This window comes from Patiria miniata, unplaced genomic scaffold, assembly GCF_015706575.1.
Source record: "Patiria miniata isolate m_02_andy unplaced genomic scaffold, ASM1570657v1 HiC_scaffold_11, whole genome shotgun sequence".
NCBI lineage: Eukaryota > Metazoa > Echinodermata > Asteroidea > Valvatida > Asterinidae > Patiria > Patiria miniata.
In genome coordinates, this window is record NW_024037049.1 from 2179224 (window position 1) to 2205575 (window position 26352).

At 40.3% G+C, this 26352-nt stretch overlaps 1 protein-coding gene across 1 annotated transcript in view; it reads left to right on the forward strand.

Moving 5' to 3' along the window:
* The window catches only part of LOC119741696 (sortilin-like), a gene marked incomplete at its 3' end in the record, with an annotated part of 113723 nt that overhangs the window by 52362 nt on the left and 35009 nt on the right, over window positions 1-26352 (forward strand). The window contains 6 exon segments of the mRNA XM_038217556.1: window positions 1945-1998; window positions 3501-3571; window positions 15435-15521; window positions 23106-23166; window positions 24750-24823; window positions 25406-25582. Coding sequence (XP_038073484.1) covers window positions 1945-1998; window positions 3501-3571; window positions 15435-15521; window positions 23106-23166; window positions 24750-24823; window positions 25406-25582 — 524 coding nt within the window.

Below are 26352 nucleotides of genomic sequence, written 5' to 3' on the forward strand. Positions count from 1 at the left end.
GGACATGCTTATTCGGACAACGCCCGTACCGCCTGACACAGCAAAACGCCGCTCCCTCGAGGAGGAGATCGACACCCTCCTTCTAAAGAGAGCAGTTCGTGTTGTCCCCCAAGGGGGGACCCGGGCGGGTTTCATGTCAACCTTCTTCTTGGACCCCATGAAGGAGGCCGGCGTGTGGCATCCAATACTGAACTTAAAACCCCTCAACAGGTTCAAACGTTACGGACCATTCTCGAATCAATCATAACGCCAGCGTGGGCGGCCAGTATAGACCTGAAGGACGCGTACTTTCACGTACCGATCAGGCCGGAGCACCGCAAATTCCTACGTTTCCAATACAAAAATATACTGTACGAATTTGTGGTGCTCCCGTTCGGGCTGTCCACTTCTCCGCGGGTGTTCACCCGGATCGTGAAGATGATCGGGGCGGCACTGCGGCGACGAGGGATCATGATATTCATGTACCTCGACGATTGGCTTAGTAGTGGGTCGTTCTCGGGGGGAGACGGAAGCGGCGCTCCAACTAATGTGGCACCTTGCTTCCGACCTTGGATTTCTCATCAACACCAAGAAATACCATCCAGTCCCCTCGCAGGTTCCCACCTTTCTAGGTGCATCCCTCGATCTTTGCAGGGGACTGGCCCGCCCATCGGAGGACCGCCTGCTGAACCTTCGGCAGTGTGTGTCCCTCTTCCTCCTGACGGAAGTGGCTCCAGCCCGAGCCTGGCTCAGGCTTTTGGGCCTTATGGCCTGTTTGGTGGACTTAGTAGATTTTTGCAGGTTGAGATGAGGCCAATTCAACTTCACCTGCTTTCTTTCTACAAACCCCGTTGGCACCCGATCAACCATCTGGTGCCCACTACGTCTTGGCTAGTCCCCCACCTTTGTTGGTGGCTAGTCGAGGCCTACATAACGCAGGGCCGCGTTTTCCGCCCGCCCCGCCCGTCGGTACTTATCACGACCACACGTCAGGGTACGGCAGGGGGACTACCCTCCACCCGCGTGTTGTAAATTCCAAACCTGCACTACTAGTTGTAGCTTGACTTGTGCATGTATGCAAATCCATAATCCATGAAGGTCAGACAGATGCATGTTGTTGATCATATGAGGGTTTTTTAAATTCGCCTAAAGTTTAATATTTCTGCTTGGATTTAAAGTTAAAGATGTTTGTTAGTTGCTGTGATTATTGGGCAGTGGAAATTGTAATAGTTAATCGTTTGCATGTCACCCATTATTCAAGAAAACCAAAGTTTCTTTTTGAAGGGGAGGGATGTCGTGTCTGCATGTGACAGATAGCCAGCCTATTAGAGTATGTCAAAGGTCAACTCGTGTAAGAGTTTCTGTGCGCGGAGCCATGTTGAATAAACGTGTGTCATGAAGTTGTAAGCCAAACCGAGCTGGAGCTGTTGTGGTGCTATCTGCGTCCAAGTTGTTTAAATACGAATCCCCTCCAAGAATATAACAAGACGGAAATTGATGTGACGTCATCATGACATCACTTGACATGTGACGTCATAATTCAAAGCCCTATGAGAATGTCATCACATATTTATATTCCACCATTTATTATAAACAGAACTACACATCTTTTCTGGATGGAACTTAAACTTGAAACTTTACATGTCACATAATATGTCACAAAAAAGTTTCCGAAATAGCCCTGTGTTTGTCCATAAACATAAGTCTAGTTAATAATTATTATGGTAGCAAGTGACTTACAACCTAATGATGTAACAGTCTGAAAAAAATTCCATCAATGCACAGTATAGGAAACTTTAACATGAACAGTATGTAAAGTTTTGCAATTTCCTTTTTTGTAACGTCAGTTACCGATAAAAAATTTAGTGTCAAACCGGCAGAAATGTATTTTGTTGGACATTTTTCTCGTAGTTTAGACACTTGATTTCAATGTTGGCAATTTATATTGAGCATTGGTTGTTTCAGGTTCAGGAACTCGTAAGCTTTTGAGGTCAACTGACTATGGAAAGACTTTCCTTGGTGAGTATGTATCTGAAACTTCGTAACTCAGTTGAAACTCTGATTTATAGTATATGTAACCAGGTCAGGTTTCAGTACTTACTTTTACCCGACAGGTTCCTTACTCCAGCATTCATTTCATAACTTTTGTAACTTCGTGGTTGTGTCATTTCACATGTGAGCAGCCATTGCGATCATGCTTTTTGCCTAGCGCCCTCTTGCGGCCAACTAAACTTTTTTTTGCACAGCTCGCGCCACCTAGACTTTTGCCCGCTACGTTTTCAACTATGCAATGGGCGTAGCGAGCAGGCGAGTTTTGCGAGGACTAGCTGGCATTCCGTGCGTTTCGGTACAGTTTTCTTATAGGGCTAGCTGCGAGATAACTTTGATTTCGATCCAACACCTCGTTGCATTCAGATCATCATTTTGCGAGCACTTACACTCTCCACTTATAAACAGTGGTGTAGCAACGGGAATTAAGGGGTAGGGACGGAAGAGGGGGTTAGCAACACGTAATGATCAATGCACTGAATGTGCTCTCTGCACACAGCCTGCTTGTGCGTGGTGTACTGTATGGGGACAAGGTTGAAACCATCAACATGACTGTCTGGCATATGGGTGGAATTTGGGGCATTTTTTGTTGTTGAACCTCTATGAACAATTTCTCACTACGCTAGGTTATACTAAGGGAATAAATGTGTGCTCCGGAGGTTTTTATCACTCTGTTTAATACCACTTAGAGTCTGGGTGCTGATAATTACCCGAGCCGGAGGCGAGGGTAATTATCAGCACCCAGACTCTAAGTGGTATTAAACAGAGTGATAAATACCGACGGAGTACATATTTATTCCCATTCATAAATACCTTTTCGGTAAAAAAAAATCATATAATTCGTTCAAAACATCCCGATTTTGTTCAACAAATTCACTTTATGCTTTTTGAAACATCCCTCCTGCAAAATAATGGAGTGTTCAGCTGGCGAGTAAGATGAAAACAACCCTTTTATGGAGATTGACGCGCGCGTATCATGTTCTACGCGATGTCGCGCAGAACGCACCTGGCGCGTTGCGTTTTGAATTTAGAACTTTAAAATTCTGACTCCCTAGTAGTGTTGCGCATGCCTACGTGAGGATTGTGAACGTTCAACCAATGAAACGATAAGAGGCACTGGATTTTTAGGAGTCCACATTTTATTGTGACACTGGAAAAGTGTTTAAGACCAGCTAGCCATGTCTTTATCATCCGTTTAATACCGGCCACGTGACGGGCTCTCGACCAATAGGAATGGCTAAACTGTCTGAGGTATTTATGAATAACTTTTAATATGACTTGTGTGCATATATCAGGCATGTGGTGTGTGTATGGGATAAACACTCATGTTTACATAAACACCACCAAAAAGGCCTGAAAAGGAAAGAAATCAGATTTTTTTTATAAAATGAAAGTTGAATATGAACTATTGCCACTGTTTGAAAGGTATTTAACATTTAATATTCCTTTATTTGGATTGTATATTTTTATAGCAATAAAAATGAATGTGTACAGCTTTGGAGTGCAGGGAAAGTTTGTGTTTGCAGCAGTGGATGGTGGAAAGGTAAGGATAATTATCTACTTTACCCCTGTTGTGGAAAAGACTATTTACATTTATTAGATATAAAGTAAAAAGTACTACAAAAAGAATTGTACAGAATGTTGAAAAAAACAACAACCATGTTTTACACTTTAAGTCTTGTATGGAAGAAAACTTTACATGTCTTTCTTGTTTTTGGAATTTAGCAAGCTGGCACTAATGCGCTGGAGCTACCATGCCGTTAATTAAGAAATAAAAGGCTCTAAATAATCTATTACACAATGAACAGACACTCCTACACTCTGTGACAATCTGTCACTAGTAACCCTATGTATCAAAACCCATCAGGGTTTTGATACATAGGGTTACTAGTGACAGATTGAACATGTCTGTAAGCTGGAATCATATCGGTACAATTGACGCGTTAAAATGGCTGCTATACAACCTGTACCAGTATTAATGGTTAACCGATCTATCAAGCCACTTAAATGGGCTTTGGCAGTTATAGTAGGCATGTCATTTACGCAGGCACAATTTTCAGACGATTCGGTGAACAGCGCACACACGCATGTGCACACAGTCGTTTTTTGCTATGCTTCCGAGGATTGGCTTTGTGTTTTCCTTTGTTCCCTGATCTTAACCTTTCCCATAGACTAAGCGCACAAACCTGCATTTGAGGACAATAAGCACCGTCGTTCGAGGATGAAAGGCCCCTTTGTGCTCCTTTTGTTGTCTGTCCTCGAGCGTAATACAATACAGGAACACCCACACACACACACGGTTGCATGGTTCAGCCGGAAAAAAAGTGTGACTTTCTGCTGTAATTTTGCAAAGGTGAAAGATAAAAATATTAAAACATATTGCCATATTTGAATCCTTGTAGTTTGTCCTTCATTCTCAATGTTTATTTTTTGAAATCGAAGAAAAAATGGTTGAGTCGCACCGTAGAGCCCATTGAAAAGCATTGGAGCAGAACGTTTCCCCCTTATAGCTGTTTTATTTGGACGATTCTGTGACGTTTCCAGCAACCTATGACCCCAGAAACCCTATATTTAGATCAGGGAAACCCCAAAGATCAACGCTCCATCTTCGAAATTTTCCAAAATGGCGACGCGTAGCGGAGGATGCCGAAGAGGTAAACCGTGTCATTTTTCTCTTTACATACGATAAATATGAATACATCGTGGTCAGAATGCAAAATATACACTTTCAGCTTCACTTTCATATGTAGAATGTTATATTTTGACTGTTGTTATAACTTTAATGAAATAAAAAACCTCCATGTTGCCAAGTTGATGAAGATAGTGATGGTGATAAAGATGACAAAAGCAATTTGGAGTTCTACCCAGAATACATATTAGAAGAAGCATTTCATCTTATGGTGACTGCATGGAGTACCTGACAGACCTGTTGCATGCAGAAACACTCCAACATGAACAAACAAACAAAAGTCTTGACAAAGTGGAAAAGGCTTTAGGGCAGGCCAACCAAATCAACAAGGAGTTGAAAAAGCAATTTGGCAGCTTGCAAAAGAAGAACGTTGTAAAGGAACTTGAAGAAACAACCAAAGAAAATCAGAAACTCAACAAAAGAATGCAGCTGCTGGAAAAGAGAATTAAGTCTCTGCACAAAGACAAGAAAAGAAATAGGGACTCCAGAAATCACTTCAAAAAAGTGCAGAGTCAAGCAAATTTGTTCAAAAGGAACTGAATTCACTGGGGGAAAAAACAGGGTAAACAATTACAGCTTGAGAATGATGATTTAAAGTGTCAACTTAATCACATAATGGGAAACAAAGATATTGTAAGTTTTGAAGATGGCATATACCAGTGATGTAGTGCCTTGATGCTGGGCCTTGGCCTTAAGGCTGCCTTAAGGCTGGATTTTAGGGCCTTGGCCTCGAGGCTTGAGGGCAAAAGCCTTGGCCTTGGCCTTGGCCTTGAGGGTTCAGGGCCTTGCAATTTTGAGTCAAGGCTCTTCAAGGCCCATAGATTTTTGCATTTTCTAGATAAATCTGTTTGAAATTGTGCTGTTACCATTTTAATCGTATTACCATGGAGGAGGGAAGCACCCTATAGATTTGTGTGTTGGGCACACTTCCACTTTTGTAGCATCACATTTTGTTACCATTGTAGTAGATTTCCGTACACTTGTGGGGCTAATGAGATGATCACTTTAATTGCATATAACTATGGAATAGATCTGATTGGTTGTATATGTCTCCCTGATAAGTGCTAAAGATTTGCATGTATCTGTTTTAGATAATGCTGATATTTCTGACCATGTTGGGCCAGCAAATACAAATTTCCCAAATCAGTTTCTTGGATCCCCCTTTTGTTACACTTGGGAGAATTGTGTGTCAATATAGAAGTAAATCATATTTTGTTTAGTTAAACCATATTGAAGACCTGAACTTATACTTTAACAAGCTGGTTTACCTGATCATAGATCGGGTAGGGCGTAGTGTTGGGGATGAAAATGTGGGGAGTTAAATGTAAATGGGGGATATAGTTGGGGGACATGCAGTTAAAGAATAGCAATTTCTGTGGTGTGATCTGAGGCAATTTCTGATCACTAAAACCAATTTGAGCAAAAGATCATTTGTGAAAGTTTTGAGTTTTGAGTAATTGAAGCAGCTACATGTATTCTGAGCAATAGAATCATTATTGTAGGCTACAATATTTTTATTCGGGGAAGAAAAAGTGTGGGGGGGGGGAGACCAAACAATGTCCCCCCTCAAAATGTGTGTGTGTGTGTGTGGGGGGGGGGGGGGGGTTCCCCCTGTTCCCCGTGGATTTACGCACATGATAATAATTATGTACCATGGCAACTGTCTGTAAATGTTGCCGTTGGTCTGTTACGCCAAAAAAAAAAAGTCTCCGGTTTCTGGTATGGAGCTTCCTTGCGGCGACGCGGCTTTTTTTTTTTTTTTACCTAATTTTTTTGCTTCAAATGTGTGCTGATGACTGCAAATGGTGCCCGACTAAACTTAGTGCAAATATATGGGAGTCCAGAGAGGCCACAGAAAGCTTATTCTCGACCATAACCCAATCTAAAAACACGTTAAAATTGTGCAGCAGCAGTATTCCAGTCAAACCAGTGAGTTTGGCGGTTTTGGGACATCATCTTTCCCTAAAAAAAACACTTTTTCATTTTGCCGACGCGCATGGCTACGGCGACGCGCGCGCATACCAGAAACCGGAGACTTTTTTTTTTTGGCCTTAAATTGGCTTTTTGTGAGGCAGTCGCATTTGGAAAACGTAGTGAAAAGGTTACTGTAGTACACAGGCGAAGGCTGGTTGTACAATTTGACAATAAATCATAATGCAATAAAACTCGAAGGTGTCATTTAAAATGAAAATGTTGAGTGTTACCAAAAAATTACAAACGGTCTGAATCATGGAGGAAGGTCATAATTAAGTTTCAGTATTGGACTCTTCAACAAACGTAAACTTGAACTTCTTACAATTTGTGAGACCGTCTGCGATTCAACTTTTATTCAAGTTGGTTCAACCATCTATATATAAGAGCAAGTTTTACTCGGCCTCCGAGAAATGTTTGCTTCTGAAAGGATCCGAGACCGCGGCTTCACGTCCGTGGAAAAATGTGGGTGTCGTCCGCCGGGTCGGACACTTTTTCATCGATTTTTTTGTGACTTCGTTTAAGATTGCGATATTCGAAGCAATGCATCGATCCTTCGTTGACCCCAAACAGGCCCCCGAAATTATAACGCGACACTGAATTATACGTGGCGGGCAGCGAACTCACAACACTCAGCCTTGGTGGTGGAAGCATGGAGCTGTAAACACATTATGGAAGCAACAGCACTCTATCACGCGACGCTTCAAATAGCAAGCACCGTAGACCCAACCTCGTTTCCAGGGTGTGGAGCAGGCTGCAGTACGCGTTGCCATCGACAGTTTTGCATAGCCCGGAAATACTACGCAGTGTAGACTTTCGATTGGTCAGACCGCGCAAGGCATACCTAATGTGTAGTCCTTCTGAGTATTCGTTGCACTCGGCGCAGGGGCGGCAAGCGAAGCACATGAAAGAATAGGGACACTTGGTGGCCACGCACCATGGAGAAAAAATATTTTACCAAGGTCACCCCATGCCACCATTTGGTGAACGCTTTTGCAGAACGGCCGAGTAGAACACGTAAACGGAACCCCTAATTCGAAGCCGCTGACCTCGCACAGTCTAGACACGCAGAAAAGCCAGCACAGGGGGCGGCCAGGCAGTCAACGTGAAAGCGCACACGACGGCAAATTCCTGCGCAAAACGCAGTCACGAAAAATTGACGAAACGGATCGCCGGTCCGTACGGGAAAATCGGGACGACCCGAAGTGTCCGATCCGGCGGAAGACACCCTCCGCATTTTTCCACGGACGTGGAGCGATTCTGGCTCCGCGGGAGCCCGCGGTCTGGGATCCTTTCATGAGCAAACATCGTCTGGGAGGCCGAGTTAAACTCTCTCTTATATATATAGATAGATACAGTGCAGTCATAAAACGGTGTAGGCCTATGCGAGCATGTTGATTGCAATTAAAGAAATGCTGTTCTTCGTAACGAGCAATTCGTGATGATAAGGGCGGATCCAGGGGGCCAAAAGGGGCCATGCCCCCCCCCCCCAAAAGAAACCTATTTTTTTATGTGACGTCGTAATAAATGCAGGCAATGAGTACACCACCATCTTTTCCTCAAAAAACATCGGTTAAAATGGTCAGAAATTGCCTCAAATCGCACCACAGAGCATCTCGAATCCAAACTTTTTTCGGGGCCCTTAAGCGGGCCCCGAAGCCCAAGCCGTAATTTTTTGACCAATTTTTTTGGGGGGGGACCAACGTTTCTTTGCCCCCCCCCAATTGTGCTCTGGATCTGCCCTTGCGTGATGATGTGTCACTCATGTGACTATAATTAGTTCTATATCAGTGGTCATTTCATAAAACAGGGCCTTGGCCTTGGCCTTGAGGGTTAAGCCTTGGCCTTGGCCTCGAGGCTTGAGGGTCAAAGCCTTGGCCTTGGCCTTGAGGGTCAAAGCCTTTGCTCCAACACTGGCATATACACTAATGGCATTAGACTCGTTTGTTTTGAACTTATTGCTAGCGGGGTTGGAACAAACCATGTGTCTGATATCATTCGGTTGGTCCTAAAAGATGTTGCAAAAATGGAGGTTACTAGGCTTCCAAAGCCAACGCTAATAAGATACCTTGCTATAGAGCAAGCAGTGCTAAACAAAGAAAGCGCTAGAGCAAAAATTCAGCAGTTAGAAGCTCCTGTAACTCTCCATACAGATGGAACTACAAAACACGGAAAGAGATACACTACTATGCTAGCCTCGACATCCGAGGGCACGGTAGGAATGAGCCTACATGACATTGAAACCGAGAGCGCTGATGCTCTTCTCAAAGATACTCAAGAAATGTTAGAAGAACTTCTGACGTTGAACCTAAACAAGAGTTCAAAAGATGAAGTACATGAGCTTATCTCAAAAGTGAAAAACACCATGACAAAACGCTGTATTGTCAATAAAGCATACATCAGTAAATTGGAAAAAGGAAGTGTCCTTCCTCAGGTGACTGGGAATTGGGAGACCTTAGATGATCACATCAAGCAGGAAATGGCAACAGTAAACAACTTTTACTGTAGGAAACATCTAGTGTTGAACCTGCAAGAGTATGCATCAGCAGGATTAAAAGAGTGGGAGAAAGTAGAAAGTAATGATGGGAAGATTGGTCGAGAAAGAAGACGATTTGGTCAAGGAGCAAAGGTGAATCTGCCACACATGTCACTGTGCGGACTTTCTGCAACTTGCTTGTGATGAACAGTCGGGGTTAGTGCAGGAGTTTAACACCGTCGTATCCAGCTCTCATCTTGCAGCTTATAGAGGCAACCAATTTAACATAACTCAGCTGCCGTTTACCACCACATGGACCACTTCAACACACTCTGCACACCCTTAGATCCACAAAGAGAAGAAAACATGTACATCAAGTGCCTCAAGGCCGACTTCGAAGTTGATATCATCGTTGCAGGCATCAGGGCGATGGCTATGATAAGCCAGCATGTCTCGACCACCCTTATGAAGATGGTAGAAAGTGATATTCACATCATGGATACTGACATTCTACACGCAACTTTGAGACAAAGTGGAGGAGTGGATGATTGACCCAAGCCCATTAGTCAAAGACGGTGCTGTGCTATTTCCAGATATACCACCCGTGAAAGATGCCATCCACACTTCTCTATACAGACCAACCACAGAGTCAATTGAACAACTCACTAAGCAGGCCTTGTCTATAATCCTCCTCAATCTCATTGTCTGCATCACACGACAGGTTTCTGACCATCTTCCTGGTGGATGCTTTTACAATGCCAATAAAGAGATATGATGACAAACTGCTTCATGTCCGAAGGACAACTTGTCAGCAGAAAGGATATTTACTGGGCTTCATTACCTGCGTCCGAAGATGCCAAATGCAAATACGGTTGCCTTTGAAGGCATACTGGTTTGGAGGAAATACCTTGATGACAAAGAGGAAGAACAGAGAGACAGGTACTTGAGCACTGCCAGGAAACAACGCAAATCATTCTTGGAACTTTATCAGCGCAAGTGTAAGTCAATCAAAGAAAAAATTGTCCAGAAACTACAAAAGATTAAAGAGAAAAAGGCAGAAAAGCAAAAAGCTCTCACCAAGCAAGCAGCTGAAAATACAGCAAATGCTGTGAAACTGTGTGGCATTGTATGTACATCTCTAGACATTGTTGAAGAGCTGAAAGAAAAGATGGATGAGAAAAAGTTGGAACAAGCATTAATTTCACAGTTGAAACTTTGGAAAACATCATGCAAAGGAGGCGTCAAAAAAGATCTATTTCATCTGACCAAGAAGGGCAAAAACTCTCTGTAAATGAACTGGAAAATAATCTACAAGAAATAATTACACAAGTTATGACAGGAACCACAAAAGGAGCCATAATATTGGTTTTATTTGAATATACTGTACATGTAGATAAAATGCCAAGCCCAATTCAGTGACTGAAATTGATTACATGTATAGCTTGTTAAAAGTATATTTAAAAAACCTGTACTTACCTTTACACCTGAAAAAAAGTAAAAACAGCTTTTTCTTTATTTCATTTCCTCAATTTAAGTACAAAAAATATTTGGGGAATATCAACTGCCATTCCAATGAAATTTTAATGCATAGATTTACTGCGCATAGAAAAAAAGTTTCGCATACGTAATTAGGTAATTAAGGATGACTTGCATATAAATTAAGATAATTTGCATATGCTAATAGAGATGATTGAAAACACTGTACTAAATGAAAGCCCTTTAAACACCGAATATACGTACCCAGTTATACGGTCATAAATGTTTGCCTTTTGAAGTTACAGTGTTTATGCACATGTAATTAGGCGATTTTGCCTAAAACTGCATGTTAATTAGCTTTAATTACATCAGAAAATGCGAAATGACATAAAACAAGAAGTCAAAAAACTTTTTCATTTTGCCGACGCGCATGGCTACGGCGACGCGCGCGCATACCAGAAACCGGAGACTTATTTTTTTTTGCCTTATTATAGTGTATTTTATTCCTATGATACAGCAATTATGCATATTAATTAGCTGGACTTAGTCAATTTTTCAGATTTTTCTAGTTTTCCGTTGAAGAATTTTTAACAAATCAGCATTTTTGACAGCCGTTAACAAGAAATTGAAAACAATTGCAGACCTTTTGTTGAAGTGTGCCAAGGTCTTTTTAGCAAAAGAAATGATTTGAAGCATACAAATTTCAAATTCCCTTTTTTTTTATCTGAAAAATCTGAAATTATTGATTTTTGAATTTTTGTGGCTAAAATGTCTATGAAAGCCGTTAAAACGGGAACACGTTTTTGATCATAACTTGAGAACGGAAAGTCATTTTTTAAAAATTCTTTCTGTTCTGTGTTTCTTTCATCGAGTTGCTTCATATGAGCTATCAATCATTGGTATTGCCTAAACTTCAAAAAAAGGGCCGACATGCCTAGTTATTGGTGTAATCCTGATGCTCACGTGGTGTGATCTGAGGCAATTTCTGACCACTGTAACCAATATTTTCTGAGCAAAAGATAATGATTTAAACATCATTTTCGAGGTTGAAGTCATTGAATAAGCTATTATATTCTCAGCTAATGGCGTGGGGTTCGGGGCCTGTGCTCTGTGGTGCGATCTGAGGCAATTTCTGACAACTTTAACCAGTATTTTCCCAGCAAAAGATAATAATTTGAAAATCATTTTCTGAGGTCTGAGGGTTTCGAAAAATTTTGGATTTTAAATGCTCTATGGTGCGATCTGAGGCAATTTCTGACCACTTCAACCAATATTTTCTTAGCAAAAGATACATTGTAGTACGTAATAGGGCCCTGTAAATGAGGCACGAGTTAAAAAATCTGGGGGGGGGGAACATTTGATATTGTGTCCCCCACCCTTCAAAAAGTGGGGGGGGGGGGGGGGGACATGTCCCCCTGTCCCCCCCCCCCCCCAGGATTGATGCCCATGACCCAACCAACTCCCTGAGGTATGCAGTGGACAAAGAAAGCGACCAGCACAGCCAGACAACTGCCTTGAGCATGCAGTTTCATAACATGAATCTATTTGAGCTGGTTTAAAAGAAGTGGCAGTTAAAAGGGCAAGTAGCTGCCCATTGTTTGTTGCGCTGATGAGATGCATATTTTTCTGTGAAAGGTCCATTGAACTTAAGCCATAAACCAAGAATATTTTATGTTGATAACATAATCGCTTAAAATATAGGTGCAAGGAAGCTAATTCAATCACAATAACCTTCACTGCCCTCATAGGTACCCATTTACTCCTGGGTGGAGAGAAGCAATGAGTGACAAAGTGCCTTGCCCAAGGGGCACATGCACCATAACCCCAGGCTGGACTTGAACCCACAACCTGCAGCTTTACCCGCAGACCACGAATCAGTGCCCTTAACTACGAGGCCACAGCATATAATTTGAACTATAAAAACACTTTGGTTGCTTTGCAGTTTGCTGTGCATGCATAACTCAACCGTCCAAATATATGAATGTGTTTAATGAAATATGTCTTAAAAGAGCATGATCTTCCACTTATCTGAAAATTACTGAAATGTATCCATGCTGTCAGAAGTTATGCATGTTTTATAACAAGGAGCTATTTTTATACCTGTCCATGGAATGCCATCTTCCATAATTCCTGGAATCTCTGTGTGTCGCTTTGTCTGTCTGTATTTTGCTTATGTCCAGAACCGGGCACTGTATTAAGTTGAAAATAGGCAGGTGTATTGCTCAGGCCAAAAAAATAATAGTTCTGCTTCCGGTTACCCTACCTACCCTATTTTCACAGCCCATATCCTAATTTTGTTTTTTTTTAGGGGGGGGAATGAGGAAAAAAACCCAGAAAATTATCAATTTCTTCCTTTACCCTTGACTACGCGCAGACACCTCAATATGATTGTACACACAAAAAATTGGCCCCCCCCCATTTTTTTTGAAGTTGTTTGGATCAGCGGTTCTCAAAGAAGCTGGAAAAAATCAGCATTTTCACAGGCCTAGACCATACAAACGTGTACATGTTTGTATATACAGTCAAATCTCGTTAATACGAGCACGGGTTAGACAAGATTTCGGTTAAGATGAGCATATTTCGTCAGTCCCGACCGAAGTGTGCATATTACTATGAGGGAAAAATTGCATAGTACGAGCTTGGGTGATATGAGACGACGGTTCAGACAAGCACTTTTTGCGGTCTGGCAAGTGCAAATCTATTGTTATCTGTCTATTTCCATGCGCATTTAGGAAAACAACTTGTATCAACGAACCTATTCAGTTTTAATTGGCACCAGCGCTGCGGTTTTTATTCCACTAGTACACAATTCGCGGTAACACCATGTGGTAATAACTTCTGCTTAGAAGATATTTAGTTCTGAAAAGAACTTGTCCTGCTTATTATCAACTTTGCTAAGTAGTTTTTTGGTTCTGATAAGAACAGTCCTGGTGTAAGTTCTAACCGAAATTGTCTTTGGTCTCAACGTTTCGACTAGCCTGCTCTAGTCATCGTCAGTCTCTCCTCTCCTCTATTTTGGTTAGGTGCACTGACAAGTGTCCGTACCAACTAACTGTATAAGAACTGCCAGCATGCCAGAGTGATTGCACAGGTTTCACTTGCAGTATTTTTTCTAAAATATTGATTGGGATTTTTGTCTGTTTCCTTTGCAAGTTTTCGTTCATTCATGGAGGTGGGAACACATTTCTGTTTCATTGTATGATCAGTGGTGGAGAGCTGAATTTTGTGATCTTTTTATCAAAATAGTCAATATCTTGGGAATAGAGTATACGTGCAAATTAAGTAAAATGTTCACAGTTACTAGTCAATAAGATGTACTTTATCCCTATGTTTATTTATGGAATAGAGCAAGCCACATATTTTTAAAAATGTTTTTTTTCTAATTCAGTCACTTTCTTTTTGACGCACCCTGTTACAACTGATAATGTAGTAACCAACGGATAATGTATCACCAACCGATAATGTCACACAAATTGACCGATACTGTATCACTAACCGATAATGTAACAGAAATTGACCGATAGTGTGGTAAAAATGTACTACACTATTAGTCGATTGTTGTTACATTATCGGTCTTAACCGATAATGTAACAAATATTGACCGATAGTTTGGTAACATTTACTACACTATCGGTCTTAACCGATAATGTAACAAATATTGACCGATGGTTTGGTAACATTTACTACACTATCGGTCAATTTCTGTTACATTATCGGTATACAGTATCGGTCAATTTGTGTGACATTATCAGTTGGTGATACATTATCCGTTGGTTACTACATTATCAGTTGTAACACTCCCTGTAGGCCTATAGCGCTTTATACCAAAGGTCTCGAAGCGCTTCATAATCATTACCCCTGTGCATCGGGCCATGAGACCAGATTGCACTGGAGCTTGAGATCATGGGTGGATTGCAATAACCGGTCTTAAAGCTGTCTATGCGCATTAGACAGTCTAAAAGCTCTGGCTGTCAGTCAGTCTATAAGTAAGACCATTGCAATGACACAGTTTAAGTAGTAAAACAGTCTTAAAATAGTTAGCCTGGGTTGGGCTAAAACGGTCTATAGTTGGGATTTTTGGAATTCACTGTTGTGTTGAATTATTCTTTCCCAAAATATTTTTTCCCAGTTGATGAGTGTTTGATGATTAAATCTTTAAAAAGCAGAACACTGCTCGGAGGGAAAATTCTCTGGGATAGAAGGGATCTTCTGGAAAAATGTAATGACACTGAGTTGTACTGCAAATACAATTTTCTCAACATAAAATTTCGGAATTGACATTTGATATCGCATGATATGAATCACACAAACCTTAAAAAATAAAATGTGCAGTCCCTCCAGTATTTGCCCGTAACCATGGAATGTTTGTTTGTGAATCATTACTCTAAGCGGGCTTAGTAAAGACCAGCTTATTGCAATGGGCTAAGTTTGGTGTCTTAACCAAGACCGTCTAAGAACAATAGCTGGCTAAAATTGGACTGGTTTAGCCAGCCGACTAAGACTGCGTTATTGCAATCCGCCCCAGCACATTTGGTATCTACCCATGTGAACCCATTTGTACTCCTGGCTGGAGACTGTTTTACCCAAGAACACAAGCACCATTTTCCCCATCGGGGTTCAAACCCATGTACCACGGCACTTGAGTCGAAAACACTGTGACCAGTGGACCACAGCGCTCCACAAAGCTATAATTTATGAACAAATGTACGAGGAATTACAAAGAGCATTTGCACAGTGTTTTTTTCTTTAACCAAATAATGTTTTGAAGGGTGATTTCTTTCATATTTGTGACAGGGGGATAATGGACGAATACTTTATGTGTCTAAAGATGATGGTAAGACGTGGAGCCCTACACAGCTTCCAGTTGTCACCAGTGACCGGGTAAGGAAAGAAACAGAATTACTATGGATAGTTTACTGACGCTATTTTTATTTAGCCTCTGATAAAGTCAGGTGAGTTTCTGCAGGGAATTTGAAATGAATATCTGGGCACTGTCGTGTAACTTCATTGATCAATCAAATTAAAAGGTTGTAACTTCAAAATAAAAAAAAATTACCAGATTTCAATTCATCTGACAATTGAACGGAGTAAAGAAATCTCATTTGAGACCTACTTCCATAAAAATTAAAAATGCCAAAATTATAAGAAAACAAAATTTATTAACTTTTTCCAAGTTTCACAGAAGCATGTCTCATTTGGTTACTACATTGTTTGTAAATGGACTTGAAAATAGTTTCTAACTGTCAAGGATTATTTTACTATGTCAAAGATTACTTGAAGATTGAGCCAACTATAGTGGACCGCACTCTATATGGTTTGTCAGCAGACCATGTTACAAGTGTGTGACGGAGTCAATGCTGGCACCTCATGGTTGAACATCACTGTCTGCTACATGCGTAGTGATATACATGTATTTTGTATATTGAAAGTTAGTTTTACAGTTTACACTCTCGAGGGTAAAGTCTTTTGTGAAGCTCAAAATGCAATCACACAGGAAATCTTTACATTGGCTAAGTGACTTAAGTGCTTGGCAGTGGCTTTGATGTGTAGCCTGTATGTACTTTGGTTCACAATGGATACATTGTATAAAACATACTGAACATGCGTAATGCAATGCCGATGCCTCAAATCTCTCTGTTTTGGTTGTGTTTTCGATTGATGCAATCAATGACCTTCCTCCGACCTGGTCTCCTATTTAGGGGTTACTTGCACTTAAGCAAGAGAAATCAGTGAGCCAGGAACTGTGAATCTCAGAATCGGGGGTGGGGAGGGTCTCTTGTCAAACTGCATTAAATACCGGTAGTAGCCTTGATGGTTTAAGGAAGGCGTGATTGTCCATTTTGTCAATTTTGTCCATTTTGAGTATTAGGGTCAATACAAACAAATGAGCAACTATCACCTGGGGTCAGTGTTGTAGGATATGTAGTGTTGCATGTTATGGATATTCTTTTGTTGCATTTCAAATTAATGTATTGATGACCATTGAAATCAGGCATGAATTACAGGTGGCTCATGTCCTCTATTACTTGTATTGTGTATTGTTCCGAGCCACTCTCCCTCTTTTGGCTCTTGGAATTGGTGCTGTGGATAAGTGAACGATCCACAGCAGTTATCATCTTGTTAAAAGTACAAAGTAAACTTGTGTTGTTAATGTAAGGGTCTACTTCACTCAACTTACCTGTAGAGCAATCTACTTATGCATATTCCCTATACCGGCAGGTATTTTACGCTAAGAGTTTAATACAATAGCGCCCTCAGGTGCCCTACCCATAATACCCCCCATCATTTTCTCTTAGCGGCAGTCGGGTATGACATATAAAAATCAGGGTTTTTTATATCGCTTTTTTATACCCTGCGCTTTTAAGAGAAGTAATTGATTAAAAAAGTGTATTGTAGAGTATATTTTCGTTTTATTGATTGATTAGTTCATAGTTATGAAGCGTTTGGAGAGGACTGGTCTGTCACAAGCCGGGGGGAATTCCTCTCCCATGGGACGGATCAAGTTCTATCTGGCTATGAGGGACCATTCTTGTCATCAGATTTGTTCCGTTGTTCCTTTGGACCCCCGTTGTTCAGTCTTCACAGTCTTCAGTCACCGGTCACGGCTGGGTGGCCTGTGAACAAGGGACATACTGCACACAGTTAGCTGTGCTCTGGAGTCCCTACCTGCGGTGAATTCTTCACAATCGTCGTTCATTGGTCACGGTTGGGTGGCCCAAGCACAACGAGATACCACACGTGGTTGATTGTACACCGGAAGCCCGGCCTACAGCGAGCGCTTTACATGCGTCGCCCGTGGGCCATACAGGTTGGGAGGACCAGAGACAACAACGGCCCGATTCGATTCTCCCTCATACCTCGGGTACTGACCAAGTTGGAGCAAGAGGTCTGCAAGGTTCTCCTTATCGCCCCCTTTTGGCCTCGCCGGCCATGGTTCCCAAGACTCATCAAACTCTTGGTTCACCGACCAGTCATTCTTCTGCAGAGAACGGACATGCTGTTCCAGCCCAGCTCGGGTTTTCTTCACCTGGCTCCAGGGGATCTTCACCTGACGTGCTGGGTACTATCATGCAGCCCCTCCGCACAGCAGGCCTTTCTGAATGAGCTGCAGCCATTGTAGCCTGCAGCCAACAAGCATCTACCAGGACAATTTGTGACAGTAGACTACGCCATTTTTACAGATGGTGTAAAAGCAGATCTCTGCATCCCTCAGATACTTCTGTAGGGGAGATTTCAGACTTTCTGGTATACTTCTTTGAAAGTAACCTTACTACGGTCACCGTTAAGAATTATCATTCTGCTATAGCAGCTATTCATGGAGGCTTTTCGGATGGTTCCTCAGTGTCAGACAATCAAACTATCAGCCAACTCCCCGGGGGATGTTTGTTTCGTGCCCCCCCCCCCCCATGTGTAGGCTATTACCAGCATGGGATCTCTTTAGCGTTTTAGGCCATTCCAATTTTATTGTTTTACGGATTTCTAAGGTGCTGAGAAGGGTTGTCAGGCAGGAAAAAAAATAAAAAATTAGCCCCAGATGACATGTACATGTTTTGTTTTATATGTTGAAACAATTTAATTGTACAGACAGGTTCACTTCTTTAAAACTTCAATGAAAGAGTTCAATTAAATATAAATAAATATTGCACACTCTGCTTAAAAATTTTAAAATCACTAAGAGTAAAGTGATTTGGTTTTAGACTAGGGCTATACTGATTTTAACTGCTTCACAGAAAGTGGCACAAAATGGGTTTCTTGGCTTTGCCGTTATTCAAACATATCTCTGGATTTACAAAAGCAATCCCAATGAAACAAACGGTATTCTCAAGCTAAATCTATTACCTTGAAGATTTTGTAAACATCCTCAGAAAATTTTGGTTGTAAATTAGCAAAAATGGAGGGGTTTACATGCACCATTTTTCAGGACGCCCTGTATATCAGATTTTGTTTGAAGACAATTTGAAAAATGTGGGTTTTTTTTTCAGATGACCAATTGCCCTGTTATATAAGGGTATTGCACCAGTAGATTTAGGAAAACAAATTTGGAAAATAGTGAATATCCGATTTAGGGAATTAGTGAAAATCCAATTCCCCCCCCAAAAAAGTCAACATTTGCTGAATTCAAACCGTTACCATGGAAACTTGACGTTAAAATAATATTCACAATTATTATTTCTAGGCATGCTAGGGAAGGCCTATAAAAAGTATTATTTACATTGTCATGATTGTCATGATTGTCATGGGAAAAAAGAAATAACACTGACAGTGACAGCAAACAAAACAATACCAGAATAAAATCTGAACAAAACATAAATCCCCTAATGAAATAATTTATATTTGAAAAATTAGTGTTAAAGTGATTTGAAAGACGTGTCTGATATATTGACTCAGAGAATCTATAAAAGTCAATGGCCATGCCATTGGGAATTAGGCCTACAGCAAGTATATCTGCCAAGCTAGTGTCACGGCGCCCAGCTGTCAAAATGTTTTGATTGCATTTGCAGTTCAACATTCTACAATAATCATGGAAAGATCCTTTGTAAACTATCATGAGTACCAAAAATAATAAGCACTTCAAATGAAGTGCTAGGCATTTTGTTAGAAAAGTTATGAAACCCTCTTCTAACCTGATGATTTTTCGGCTCTTTGACTTTGCCACCGATGACAAACATCGTGACTGCATCAACACACATTTTTTCGCTCGTACCCCCCGCCCTGCCAACAGGACGCTGGGATACTCTGATGAATTCATGCTCTGATTGGTTGGATTTTGCGTGACCAGTGATCTGAGCGTCATCAAGGTCATGACTCTGCAAGGTTTGAAACGGCCTTTAAGACTGATTCATTACTCTTTTATTCCAGTTTAGAGATGTTATTTTATTTTTTGAAAAGCGTAATAATGTAGGAAAGTCTGTAAAACTTATCTGTGTTTTAAATTTACGATTCCCTTCACTTGCTCAGGCTCCGTTTCGAATCACGAACGGTCGGATTGCATTATGCGACGCTCAAAATTTGTCCACATGGTCCGCAATGAAACAGAAATCACATCTGATATGGAACGTGTGCATTTCTATGGGAAGTTTTCGGATAGCATTTGCACATATTGTCTAACTGCGGTTTTGAACAGCTGCAGCCAGATGCTTTATACATAGGTCATAGGCCATTTCCTTCACAAGATTCTGTGAAGCTCATCAGAGTATCCCAGCGCCCTGTTTGCAGGGCGGGGGGTATGAGCGAACACACATTTTGTGCAGTGCTGTACTAATAGTCGGCTCCCGATTACATCGCGTATTCAGCAAACGCGAATGTATACTGGGAACTTGACCACAAATTGGTGTAAAAAGTTCCCGGATGGCAGAATTTGATGACGCTGTTCGAAACACATCATTTTTAAAAGGGATGTTCGCATGGCTTTCTTTCAAAAATCACCCTAAATCAAAGATAAATTTGAAGTTTAAACATCACTTTTCAAAATGTAATATTCTTTTTGTCGCCATTTTGGTAACTCTTGGCCGTTTTTTTTTTCTTTTCGTTTGACCCCTCAAAATATTAACCCACCCCTTTTCATACCCTGTATTTTCACAATGGTACGACCTTCTAGCTAGCTACAATCCCGGCCAAAATGGTTGGGACACTTGGAAATAACCTTAGCCTCCAACGGTCACCAACTCCCCCGCTCCCCGGTCAATGTTGTTCTCTCCAGCGGATGGAGCACACACCGCACAATGAGAGACAACATTGAGCGGGGGCTGGGGGGTTGGGGGCCCAGCGAGATTTGGCCAAGATTGTCTTATTTTTTTCATTTTTCAAAATATGCATGACATGCCGTTTGGGGAGCTGTTTTCTTGAGTTTTGTTTCCAAAATATGAAATGGCGGCCGAAGGTTGAATGAAAGAACACATATTTAGGCCTGATAATAATGATTGATAGTAAAACAAAAATGGAAATTTAAAAATACAAATGTTCCAATGATTTAAAATCACAACTTTATTGTTGCGTGCATCGTAACGGTTCGCCATGACGGTTTAACATGCCATTTTGGCCAACAACTGTACAAAATACAGTTTGTGTTTAACTTGAAAGGCTCATTATTATACACAGACAATATACAATCCTTGTCAATTTGTTTGTATTCACTCATTCCGTTAATTTGCCGAAAAATCCATCGGTGATCCATCCAAACCAAAATATAAAGGAATTGAGTGACTGCTTATTATATAATTTACAGTGGTGAACCGTGGTTACACTATGGTTTGGATGGATTTTTCGTCCAAATGAGGGATTAAAATCAAATTGAAGAAGACGATACATTGTTTGTGTATCCAATACGGCTTTCACGTTGAACACAATCTGTATTTTGTAAAAATATCGGCCAAAATGACATGGTGCACCGTCATGGTGAATCGTGTGCATTGACCATGTTACCAGCGCGCGCGTGTGTGTATTATTATTTGAGCGCATACTACGCGCAATATCCAAATCCAATATCAAGGCTATTGTACATTCAGACAATCCCGGCCAAAATGCTTGGGACACTTGGAAATAACCTTAGCCTCCAACGGTCACCAACTCCCCCGCTCCCCCGGTCAATGTTGTTCTCTCCAGCGGATGGAGCACACACCGCGCAATGAGAGACAACATTGAGCGGGGGCTGGGGGGTTGGGGGCCCAGCGAGATTTTGCCAGGATTGTAGCTAGCTCGGCACGGCTGTAGCAAACATGAGGATTCTTCTCGGTAAAAAGAGTGGCCATCGCCCGCGTGTGTGGAAACCCAGAAGTTAATTATTCTTCGCTCTTTCTTACTTAGTAACTCCATTAATTCTGCCTAGGTATTGAATTTAAACTTTCACAGATGAGAGATAAGATATTAGAATGGACTGAAAAAAGTGTTATTGGGTTGTTGTTTTTTTGACATTATTCGGATCAATGTTCCATATCCGTCGCCGGGGAAACAAACTGGATCAATGTTCCATATCCGTCGCCGGGGGAAAAAAAAGAAAATAAATTAACTGTGTTTCAGATTCCCCCCCCCCCCCATTTTTCAGCAATTTAGGTTACCGAAAGTAACTTGTACAATAAACTAACCGTTAAACCATGAATAGCAGTAGACCTGTGTTTGCCAAGTTTCAAGGATTTCGTCAAAATACATGCATTGTGACAAAATCTCATACTTCCTGCATAAAAACAATCTATTTTGTGAAAACGCTTCTTCAACATTTTGTTTTTATTCCTTGAAATGATCAACATACAGGTAGGTCGCATCTTTACTCCATAGTCGTTTAAAGGAAATCCGTCAATTCAACATGACCTTTTTTGGTCAAATTTATGAACATGACGAAAGTCAAAATGTTTTTTTCGCTGTAGCACAGTTAGGTGCCTGACTCAACCAGTGTGCCGTAACATTGTTTGTAACTATTAACTGGATGGGTTTATCTCTGTATGGTCACACTGTATGTGGTCAACTGTTGATCGATCATCCCGCTGTCAGCTCAACGCTATATGTGTATTGTGTGCGTACATACGTACAATCGTGTACAATGCGAGGTGGTTTGTACAGTGAATATTGGGTTTGTTTGCACGCGATGTGTGCACACTTCTGTCTACAAAGGGAACGAGATACACCCCAACGTTGGTAGCGTGTTTCTGTCACCACCACCCTTCCCCTTCCCCCTCTCCCACGCCCAGTTGTTATTAATATAAGCCATGGTAGGGCCAATAAACTTCCTACTTGGCCTAACATGGCTATAATTGTTTGAATGGATAGTTAATTGTTTAATGGATAACTGTAGGTGATAAGAGAGAGCTATAATTCTTTTATTCAGTATATGTGGCAAACAAAACATGCTAAATTCTTTTGTAACAATTTACCAAGATTAAACACTGATGCAAAGGACTTGAAAATATGTGACATCTTGTAACATAATCAAAATATGATTTTACAAAAATCATTGACATAGTCCAATTTTAATAAAACTTTTGGACTGTATTTTCTTTATTTGCATTTTGATAGAAGTTTGTATTAGTTGAAGTAATTTTTGATTTGTTAGTGTTTTTAAGAAATTTAAGAATATGTAAAGCTCATTTGAACATATTTTGTAGAATCTGCACTTCAGAAATGAATAGATTATTACTAATTTATTTTACAAAAAGTGTACTTTATTTATTTATTTAGTTAATTTACTTATAATTTTGGTTCAGAGAGGGGTTTCAGTTGGCATCGGGGCTTAAAAAAGTGTATTTTTCTTGGGTCTGAAGCCAATTATCAGGACGGTTTGAAGTGAAAACCATGGAAATGAAATATGTTACATGAACATTTACATTTCCTGATCTGATATCATAATATACATGTAGTAAGTCTAAATGGAACAGTTTTACAGAAATAACCTTTTAAAAGCAGACTGTCTTTTCTTTTACATGTACATTGTAATTTATCAATTGTTTAACAATACTGGTCTTGTCTTTCTTTCAGTTCTTTTCTGTGTTGGACATGAATGAAGGGATGCTATTCATGCATGTTGATGATGAAGGAGGTAGGGTCTTTTGATACTTCTGTGCTTTATAATGACTGTACAGCACAACTCCTGTTACACCCCATTAACTTTATACTGTTAAAATTGAACATTTCCTCACAAATTTGGTGAAAAAAAAAGGAACAAAATTATTTGTAGGCATTGTGTTTGCTGTAGTATCAGTTCATCATTTTGTAATACCATGTAGTTTAAAGCATCAAATATTACAAGGTTTCAGAATAAATTGTAGATGTAGATCTTCACATATAACAATCACCGACCACAAGTGTGCTCCATGCCGTTTGTATGTTTGTCCTTTCATAGCCAGATTTCTGTTGGCGACCTCTTGCCTATTTTCAGATTTTCTCCCAAAAGCCACTTGCATCTCTGCAAACTTAAGCTCGATACTTGACACAAGTAATCGCAACTACATGCCAAAAATCAATTGTTGCATATTTTATTTTAAAAAAATGACTCAATAATGCTGTCAATTGAAAGTTAGTTCATAAAGTTTGACTGTCTGAACCGAAATGCTATTTGGATGGACTTGAGCTGCTCTAAATATATGTTGCTTTGGCTTGAGTCTAGAACGCTTTAAAACTTTAAAACTATAGTTAAAATGACCACAATAGCATCCCATTGAGAAATACACCACAATCCATGATCACAGTTTTATAATCAAACTGTTTCAACAATCGAATCAGGGTTTTCAAGTTCCTGTACTGGCGTATTTGTGAATATAAACCAAAGTTTAAACTCCTGCAGTCACTTACATGTACAGTCCCCTTGAGGTTATTTTTAATTTAAATGGGAATTTTTAACATTGAAAATTGGTTATTTGACTTTGAAAATCAACTTTGTTAAAGTATTTTTTTTGCTTGTTTATTCCATGAAGTATTGGCTTCATTAACCCTAACCCCTTGGGTATCTTTACAAGAAAGTATCGTGAATCCGCCAAAATCCACCTATTGTGTCATGCACAAAAATGTTGGTGTAGGTGACTGCTCAGTATGGAGGTATCCTGAATCCATCAAAATCTTGCAGAATGCCCTACCGCTAGGCTTGCAATCCTCAGTCCATAAAATCCCCCTGCTTTCAATATGAAGGTATTGGTATCCTGAATCCGCCGAAATACTCCAAAACAGGGATATGGATTTTGATGGATTCAGTGTGGTTGGGGTTAAAGAAGATTAAAATTAATTCCTTGACTTTATTTCCATCTCAGGCAAAAAGTACAAATACAATGTTTATAGTATGTATTACATAAACATGACAAAGTATTAAGTAAACTAAATTTCATTGAGTTAAGAAAATATGAAGCAGGGAATGTAGGGGACCCCGCAAGGCTTGTCAGAGCGGATGATCAACAGTTTTCTATGCCGAAATTGTCTGCAGTCATTATTCTAAACATGTATGCATTAGGATCAGCTTGATGCTCTCATTTTGGTTCTGACAAATGTTGGTTCTAAAAGACCTGGTTGTGAGAGTGGTTTATATCACAGCACCCTTGCAAACAAACATGATCATTATTCATGTGGTGTCATTCGCAAACCTTATTCCTAGCTTCTTATGTCCGCATTTTATGTTTATTCTTCCTTACTCAGACACAGGTTCTGGAACTCTGTATACATCTGATGCTGATGGAATTGTGTTCTCTGTATCTCTCAAGAAACACTTGGTAAGGCATACACTCTCAAATAAATTTTTACAGAGATTGTCTGTTACAGAATATTGTAAAGTTGAATTGTGACAATCTAAAATCGAGGAACATCTTTCATCTCTGTTTCTATTTGTAATTACTAGTTTGATTTCCTACAAACCGACTGGTGTATGAGTCTAGTGTACTGGATAATGACACACAGCAGCTGGTGTAACTGCATTTAGTCTGCAAATGAACAGATATTTTCCTCAGCTGATGCAACCAAGCCCACACCTATTACAGTTTCTATGAAAATGCACCTGTTTCTTAAATCTTCCAAAAATGAACTCACATATGAAACATATTAAATATAACAATCGCCCTGATCATTTTGGCTTGTCCTTTGTACAGACAGAAAACTCACAACTCAGAGAAACTCACCACTGCGGTGCATTCAAAAAGTGGTCATGTTATCTGACACGATATGTTGTGACTAGCCTTTAAACTGTGCTTAAGTTTATCTGCATCTGGTTGAAATAACTCATTATTGGTCGTTACCCTTGTTGTCTCGTAAAAAAAATTTAAAAATATTTTATATCTTCTGTTGCTACTTTGTTTTAGTTTGCTGAGGGTTCTGCCACAACTGATTTTTACCGTGTAGCATCTATGCGTGGTGTGTACATGGCAAGCCAGGTTGGTGATGATCTATCCATTCATACAAATATTACATTTGATCGTGGTGGCATCTGGCATCCTGTGAAGGCTCCTAAAGGCTCCAAGTGTAAAAACTCAGCAACAGTGAGTACATGTATGCATGTTACATTGATGTTGCATGGACAATATGAATGCATTTTCGACATACACACTTGAAGTGCATCAGATAGGACAAACTGGAAAACAGTGGCAATTTGGCACTTCCCCATAATTGTAACACAAGGATTTGAAGGTTTGCATCTTGTGAAATCAGCATTAAGAGTAAGTTTGTTGTTGCACTATGTGACAAGAAACATGTTTGGTATGTTTGTGTGGTACTGAAAAGAACGAACTTGTGAAAGCACATTGTTTCAGACTGTATGCTGTGCCTGTTTTGAGGAGAGGAAAGAGATTTCTCCTCACATGGTACATCCACAGACGTACTCATGTAGATGTAATCCATACCACTTTCTATGCCCTTGGGTGTTAATGACACCTGAAGTATAGCCAAGGGTGCCAATTGCACCTGAGGAATCACTAGAATTCCAATTGTATTTAACATGCAGGAACTTATTCAGTCAGGTTTTGAGTACAATACTAAAAGCAACATTAGTTGCGAGCAAGGAAGTAAATTCTTCCGTCATTCAAATTCTGGTCACAATTCCACCATTTGGGTACTATTAAATGTCATACAATGTACATAATTCCAACTCCAACACAATATCAAGTGTCAAGAGACAATCCAAATCCAACTTTAAAGTCACTTAAAAATGCAATTGCCAATTTGACCACATTCTAAGGAAATCTGGATCGAATCTCGCAATCAAACACAATTAACTAACTGTCTTCACATCTAAAAACAACTTATTGTCATA